The sequence below is a fragment of the Podarcis pityusensis genome, assembly GCF_964106645.2.
Source record: "Podarcis pityusensis genome assembly, chromosome: 10".
Taxonomy (NCBI): domain Eukaryota; kingdom Metazoa; phylum Chordata; class Lepidosauria; order Squamata; family Lacertidae; genus Podarcis; species Podarcis pityusensis.
The window spans coordinates 18,266,158-18,274,718 of NC_138035.1; the positions used below are offsets into that span (position 1 = coordinate 18,266,158).

Genomic DNA, 8,561 nt, shown 5'->3' on the forward strand with positions numbered 1-8,561 from the left:
AGGACTTTATCACTGAACTACCACCACTGATCAAATATGAATCCTTCAGGATGAAAGACCTATAGCTCAGTGGTAGAGATTACAGCTTTGTATGTAAAAGAATATTAGGGAGCAGGTGAAGTAAAAATCCCCGTCTGAGACCTTGGACAGCTGTTGCCAGTCATATCAGCAGCACTGGGATATGTGGATGAATGGTCTAACTCAGTATGAAGCAGCTTCCATGAGCAATTAGAGGTGAAGAAATACACACAGACCAAGACCAGCTACTATTTTAAGAACATACTTTATACAAAATAACAAATTCTTATGGAAATAAAATCTACAGATCTCCAAGGATCAAGCTCATTTTTTAAAAAAAGGATCCTTAAAAAAATTACCCAAACACAGAAAATTAAACTAACTATTGAGGTAACTGTCGCTCTCAGGGAATCAGTAGACCAAGACGAAATATACACAATATAAAAATAAATAGCATTCCCCTTTCCAGTATTGACCAGGAGAGTTCAAACCCAGCTCTTTGCAGCAGCAAAAGAGTAGAGGAAAGGATCCCTGATGCTGTGCTCCATGGGCAAGGAAAGTGATCAGGGTTTTTTCAGGAGCAGTGGAAAAGGCAGCCAAGTGAGGTACCTGAGTCCCAGTTGGGGAAAATAGAAGAGCACACGAGGAAGAATTCACAGTCAGTCAGTCAGTCTTATATCAGGTGTTACCTCTCCAATTAACGGGCTCTCTTGACAGTAGCTTCCTGCCACACTAACAAGTTCAGTCTGCTATGGCGTGGAAGACTCATGCCGGCTCCCTTTCAAAACTAGTTGAGAAATTCATTTATCCAGCCAGACACTGCCATGTGCAGTCCAAACCATGTCAGATTCCTCCCAGAGTTTGTCAATAATATATTTTCACAGCTTGATGGTGAGAAGACACTTGCAGCCACAGCTCGTAGTCCTGTTGACCAGAAGATATTCCAGCTGTTTGACAGAGACCAGGATCCAGCTTGCAAGTCAAACATCAGACTTCATCCAGAGGAACGTTCTCTCTTCTCCTTTTGCCCCCAAATAGGCAAATTACATTCTTTACAATCTTAATTACAATAATACAGTCCCTCCCATCCCACCCACCAAATGACCCAGAAAACATTTCAGGAATGATGGAGATTGGCAAAAAATTGTCAAAGCTCAACCACTTCAAATTAAAAACCAAAAGTATTGTTAGAAATTCTCAGATCACTAAGAAATATATTCTCTAGCAACCAAGCCTGTTCTTTTGTGTCTCTAGTCAGAAAACTTCTTTCTTGCTGTCCTTCCTAACCATGGGGAAAATATATCATTCTACTTAGACAAAATGCAGTAGTGCAGGAAAAAGCTGAGCAGTAGAAAAAAAGTACTCAAACATTGAGCAAGATACGATTTTTGTATGTGTAAAATCAGGAACCAGACTAAAAAACTAACTTCCTAACCTCAACAGTAATTCAAGTTCCAGTCACTAGTCCCAATTTTTAAGCACCAGTGATCTCTGGATTTTTTTATTTCCCTGCAGTGGACTCCTATGATATACTTAACTTTTGTAACGAGGGAACCTGGAGAAAGCACAATAACTGCTCTACTTTTATTGCTAAATAGTCAAGCTGTAGTGTGCACTGAACTATTATGGAAGAACAAAGCATTAGTAGATGCCAGGGTGCATAAAATATGAACTATAACTTGCATTTATATCCAAAGGAGAATTCAGCACCATGACACTTGGAAGCTCCTGTTTAACGTCAGTGAAGTCAGTTGCAGAGGGAATTAAATTCATTGTATAACAGTGACACCTTGTGGTCAGTAGAGAATGTGGCTAAACCCAAAGAATCACTGACATTAGTGGTAGCACTGATCACCTAGAGCTAAGAGGAATTCCCCACCAGGATTCATTGGATCCTTCAATGCTCTGACTACAGAAAGTATGCAGCAATTTGGTAGCTGTTAATATTGCAATAAGCACCTGGTATACTGCCAATGCTAAACAAGTACTTAGTAGAAATAGTTACACAGTTTGAAAAATTTCACAGAAATCCTGTAGATTCTTGCCAGAAGACATAGGAATTAAAAACAGTAGGGCCTGCCAACTACATTTAGCTCCCCATCGATAACAGTCAATATTCCTACTGTCTTGTTGCTCTTATCAAAGGAACATTCACATTATAGTAAAGCAAATTTCTGATACGTGCTAATCAGCAAGAACCTCTTTTGTTACTCTGTTGTCAGCCAAGTTATATTTTTGATTCCTCCAACCCAAACATTCATCAACAGCATCCAAAATTTTGTCTGGTCTTTGTAGTTAGTCAAATTCTGGAGCTGTCTGCCACTCACTCTGACTCTCCAATCTGGAGAGGGGCAAGATCATATTTCAGATGTGCCATGTTGTGGCGGTATTCTAACTTTGTGAAAAATATTGCCACTTCAGAGTGCCTCTGAAACTCACATGGCTGCAAAGGTAACCCCTAGAGAAAATGGAAGGACTTGTAGCTAGAAGTCTCCAGCCCCCAAAACTGAGTGGGAATGCAAGGGCAAGCCTCTCCACTCTCCTCCCATTTTGCACTCAACAACTTAAAAATATGCTCACCACTGGTAAGTGCATTTTGGAGCCCTGTTCACCACCATCTCCCACAATCAACCTTTGGAGTCTCTTTCAAAATCTCACCTGTTTCATTTCCACATTCATAACAGGATTAATTTAGGTCTGCTGCTGTCTGCTTCTATGTATCTATTCCTACTTGTTTTCAGAACACTTGACTATTTCAACATTATGAAATCTCACATCTGGCACTCCTCACTGTAAACATAGGCACCAGTATTGGAAAAGGTATGCCAGAATCAGTCCTTATTTTCTTAGGTATGTTTCCCTAACATATAGCAGTGAAGAAAAACATGTTCTTTAAAAAATATTTAATTCAGTGGTAAATGTGGGCACTAAAGGAGATGCTCCACACAATGCTTGAATTACTGGGGTGTGGGGGAGGAGAGGGGACCTTGTAGTTTATTATAGAATAGATTAGGAAATATTGCTTCAGGATAGCATGTGTTTGGCTGCTGGGAGGGAATGGAAGAGCAGCTGCATCTCACACAAAAGTGGAATCTATTCTCATGGAGAAAAGGCCTTATATAATCAGAGGCATCTTTGTTTTTCAGTCAACATACATATAGGATAATGTTACACTTAAATATATGGGAAATAAACACTTCCTTTCAGTGAGAAAAAACCAGCATTGCTGAAAGAAAAATTCAAATCTTGCATATTCTCCTCATACAAAGATACAAACTATGTTTTCTGGTTTATGGGCCCTGTACATCATCTCCTGCTTCTAGTTGGGACATATGATGACACAAAGGAATGGCCAGAGAACTCTGTGATCAAATAGTGCTAACTTATTGATAAAGGCTATATTGGAATGCTACCAAATGAAGAAAGCACTGTGCACCGCCAGGGAGCCTACTGAACTGTCATGTCTGTCAGATCCTTATTTTCAGTTCCACCAACACATTGCCTTCACTCTCCAAACACAGGAAAATGCAAACCAACTTCAGATCTAGAACTGAGACATCAACTGAAATACACAACTACTTTTTACAATAGGCACACTATTGATGTACTGCTGATATTTTATGTTTTGTTTGAATTAGAAGTATTTCATATATCCAAGCACCGTAGCATTCACCAGTCTCAGTAATACCTCTGTTTGAGGATCATAGACCATTATTGATAACGAGACACTATAAGGAGTAAAACAATTCATCCAACTAGGAGGATTTAATTACCAATATTGGTAATTAATACCAGTCAATGGTGGTTTTTTAATGCCTAGGTAATTATTTCAATGAGGGAAACTCACCCTCCCCAAAAAACTCATATATTGTTTACATGATTAACATTTACCATTAACACTTCCTCTTTATTTTTAGTGTGTCTGCTTTAGGAAAGGATTTATTCTTCCCTTCCTGCTTCAGAGAGAAGTATGCAGGGGTCATCATGTGCCTCTTAAAAAAGGGTTTCTTCCACATGGAAGGCAGGGGTCCTGCAGGGCCAGAATGTGTGGCACCCCATCTGTATCTTAAACAGATACAGATGGGTAAAAGTGGGGAGGTTATTGCTTGAGATAGTTCTTTCATTACAAGAAGCACAAGCTTTGAAGCCCATTATCAGTCCATCTGCAGCTGTGCCACTCATCTATCTTAGCCATCCAAAAGGCTCACACACTTATTATTCAACCACTTATGCCAAAATTATGACAGAACAGGAACTGGGAAATAGCAAAAGCTTCCCATCAACTTTTAAAAGAAATAACACCACTATCCTATTACAATGCCTTCCTAGGAGCCACTAACATCCATATGTTTACAGATACTGAGTAGCAGTTTGTGGGGCTCTGCTACTCTTCTGGCTTCCCAGCAGCAGAGCTAATCTGCTGCTCCTGCCACCATAAATCACACTAAGTTCCCCACACCTCACACCTCCCCTCTCAGCAAGTGCCAGAGACCTGCTCTGTTGGGAAACCAGGAGAGCAACAGAGTCCTACCCTCACCGGACATTACTGTAGATACTAGAAGCTATCTCATAACTCCAATGTGCTAATAAGCTCATGTAGATCATTTAAGCCCAACCTAACACACAAGCTTTCACATGCAATAACCTGCTTCACAGTTCTAATGAAAGTGTGCTCATTGCTCTCTAAAGTATATCTCACGACAAACCAGTGAATCTATAAGGTGCCACAACATTATTCTTTTGTTTGTTTGTTTCACAGACTAAAATGACTATAGATTTGGAATGTATTCCTGATTTTTTTTGGGGGGGGGGAGAGAATACTATGCTAACTTGTGGCCCACCAGATGTTGTTGGGACTACAGCTTCCACCATCCTTGAATGTTGGCCATGTTGACTGGGACTGATGGGAGGTAGTGGAACAACTTCTGCAAAGCCAGTAGCCAGCCACATCTGCTATACAAGGAATGGAAATTTTTCTTCTCTAGTTTATGAAGTTATCAGGCAACAGACTAGAAGAGATTAAAGGGAAGAGGCAGAAACTCAAGTAATATTTAGTGATAGACATAGGTAGAGCCCCTTTCAAGCTTGCACCATAACGTAACTGCTCTGCAATGAGGCTATGACTCTGGGCTAGAGTTCTATTTAAAAAACCACAACTAATATAAATTCATTCATGGGAGGGGGAAAATCAGTAGGGGAAATGTTGTTTGAAACAAAAAACTTAAGTTTAAAAAATTATTTCAGGGCCTAGGTGCCAGCGCCTGTTTCTTTCCTTTGAAAATGACTGTCCATGAGCTGCGTACTCTAATTGTATTAGGTTAGCTGGAACTGCCACTGGAGATGTGGCCGTGGTCCTTTTTTACTTGCTACTTGTACTAGACATGAGACTGAGAATAGATTTCTGGCTCACATGCTCCTTTCTCTGCTTTCCATGGGCACAGAGGAGCTCAAATAAACATGGAATTTTCCCCGTTCAGTCACTAACTTCTACACACAGTGAAACGAGGGAGTGAGCACTTAGGATATACATTGAAGCTCACTCCAGGCACAATCCAAGTAAACAAATGGGCAGACCTATGGCATCCATCAACAGAATATAGTAGTGCCTAGTGAAAATTTCCACACTCTGACTGAATGTGTGTCCAGGCCTGGCGAGAGCCACATACTTAAGACAAATCAGAGCGCCATATTATATTGTATTCTAGGTGCCACTGAAAGCATCACAGATGCTGCATAAGAAACCCTTCTGTAATATTCTCACAGGCTTTTGTCTCCGGTTCTAGCATCTTTAAAGAGATCTTTGAAAACATTGGCATTACATGTAACAACATTCTCTTTTCTTATCCCCATAATCTCAGCTTGGGTGTATGACAGGGTAACTATTATTCCCAGTCAGAAATGTCTGCAAAAAGGCTGCTACAATTCTAAACAAGATTTCCAAATTTCTGGAAATTCTAGTTTGCTGGTTTCCTAGTTCCAATAGTGGCAGGAACTAGCAGTGCATACAATTCAAGGGCAAGATTGGGGAACAGTGATTTCTCCTGAGCAACACCTGTGGCCAGTTGCCAGGCAATGCCTTAGCCCCAGGTAACCAATAGGTGGTGTTGATAAAAAAAAATCAGAAAAAAACCATTATTTCCTGCATCTAACCCACTCCTGAAGGATTTCAATGTGACATGATTGTAAACATATTATGATCATCCCAGTGCTATGCCCACAACATTTGAGGCCTACCACTCCCACCCTAATAATGTACAATACATTCACCAACAGAAATATTTTTCTTTTAAAAGGCAACAGGTTAAAAAAAATCTGTAAACTGGATTCCATTCCAAACACACATATTAATACAAGTACTTTCCATAGCCTCCTGTCTTTCACCCTGAAAAATATACCTGAGTTTTAGCAGTTCATGAAAGTTTCAAGCTCCTCAAACAGAGCCCCTTTAAACTCTTAAAGAAACCTAAGTCTCTGGTGAGAAATATGTCATTAGATCAAGTTGCTCCCTCTGTGTCATTGTGACAGTCCTATGAGGTGCTCTATTCCACCAGACCTTGGAAAGAGATACTTCTGGGAAAGAAGATGAGTGTAGAAAGTATATTTCCCTTTGTCCTCATCCACTCATATGTGGCTCTCGTCTCCATCAAATCCTTCCAGCCTTAGACTAACTCTGAAAAGGGACAAACAAAAAAGTGATGATTATTTGTTTCAGAAGTAGTTTTCTAAATAAATAATAAAGATCAAGCTAATAAATATCCAGCTTCAACACTATATTAAATGTGTAAAAACCACAATTTTGGTTTTAAATAGTAGCTGCAATGGGAGGGGGAAAATTGGGATAACAACAAACAACTTTACTTCTTGGAGGAGGGACAGCAGATTTTCTTGGGGAGTGAGGGGGATGATCTTCTCCAGGACTGTGCAGTTTATTTATTATTTTAAAATTTTATATCATGCTTTTCACCATCTAGGTCTCAAATAGGTATATAACAATAAAAAATGCAAAATTTAAAATTTAAAACATAAACATCACAAAATTAAAACCTCAGAAATTTAAAATATCAATTATTTAAACAAGAACATGAGAAAAAAATTAAAATACCAGAGAATCATTCATGAGGCAAAGTCCTCCTGAAGTAAGATGGTTTTAACAACACCTGAAACTCAGCAGGGAGGTGCCTGTCAGACTTCTAATTGGGAAAGAGTTCCATAGAGTTTGGCCAACAATATCGAAGGTGCAACTTCTTGGTGTGAGTCATGCTTCTGGTCCATGGGGGACCACTAGTGATTGGGATGTACAGAGAAAGGTGTTTCTTAAGGTATCTTAGACCAAAAACATTCATGTTTTGTGCACTAATACAAGAACCTTTACCTTGGCCTGGTAGCAGAGGAGAATCCAGTACAAGTCTTTCAACAATGGTCTCAAGTGTAGGTGATCCATTCAAGGTAGGCAACATTGGGGGGGGGGAGGGCAGGCAGATGGTGTGTGGGAAGAGTGGCTTAGCTCTCCCTGCCCCTTCACTCACTCAATCCCAATCGTGCCAAATACCATCCCCCACTAAAAGCTGCTTTTCCTCCAAAGGGGAACTGTGACTGCTACTCTGACCATCTCCTCCTCCCCACAGCTATTTTTAAAAACAAACACACATGCACATGTAATGTATCATTATTCTGGCCACCAGGTGGCACAATATCAGAGCAGCCTAACAAGAAACTGATTTTACACCCTTTGAAAGCAAAGACTGAGAAATACACCGCAGTTATTTCATCAACCTAGGACAGAAATCATTTTTCATTTTTAGAAGGACTTAATAAACAGCCATGTCTAATGAATTAAGAGCAATAACTTGGTGTATTGGCCCAAAAGGAGTGCTGGAAATCCCCAGTTCAAATTTTGCTGCAGTCATGAACTTACTACATAGATGGCCTTAGGAAGGTTATGCTCTTCCAGTTGCAGTTTTCTACCAACTGCAATAAGAAGATTGTAATGCATGCCTGACATAATAAGGTTGTTGTATGTATCACTGAGAAGGGCTTTGGTCCAATCCAAAATGCAATATGAATGCAGCATTGTTTGTTATTTGTTTGTTGTTGTTGCTGCTGCTGCTGTTGTTAGCAGTTGGCTTAGTATGATTTCTTTCTTACCATCAAAAAAATCTAAGCCTAAGCAAAAGCGTGCACAATATTAAAGCAATCCCAAGAATAAATATCACTCACCAAATTATAATAAAAAGTATGGCCTACCATTGGTTCTGCTTTCTCCCTTCCCACAAAAGCTACTAATACTCACATATTTCATGCATCATGGTGCAACACAAACATCATTCTCTATAATCTGTCCTTTATTTGTACTTACTTGATCCAGAGGCAATGCTGGTGTTTTTTGTGCTGGAGGGTCTTCCCGGGCTGGTGTTGTGGTAGGCACCTTTAGGAACGGGGCTTGTGGCTGGTGCATGTGCATTCTGGAATCATACACAATGGAAATGGCAACCTTAGCAATGGCATAAACGTAGTTTATGCAAAGACGTATGTTCCTACAATGG

At 39.9% G+C, this 8,561-nt stretch overlaps 1 protein-coding gene across 3 annotated transcripts in view; it reads right to left on the minus strand.

The window, feature by feature from the left end:
• Positions 1-266: 266 nt before the first annotated feature.
• Positions 267-8,561, minus strand: part of CECR2 (CECR2 histone acetyl-lysine reader) — a 121,116-nt gene continuing 112,821 nt past the window's right edge. Inside the window, exons 18-20 of one of the 3 annotated variants that reach the window (XR_013977024.1) lie at positions 8,375-8,480; positions 6,572-6,688; positions 267-1,039 (exon numbers count right to left, since the gene is read on the minus strand). Coding sequence is in view for 1 of the 3 variants with exons in the window: in XM_080971567.1 (XP_080827693.1) it covers positions 6,683-6,688; positions 8,375-8,480 (112 nt within the window). In the remaining 2 variants the exon portion in view is untranslated. Of the gene's footprint in view, positions 6,689-8,374; positions 8,481-8,561 lie in introns of all 3 variants that reach the window. The other 2 variants (XR_013977025.1, XM_080971567.1) reach the window with 2 other exon arrangements.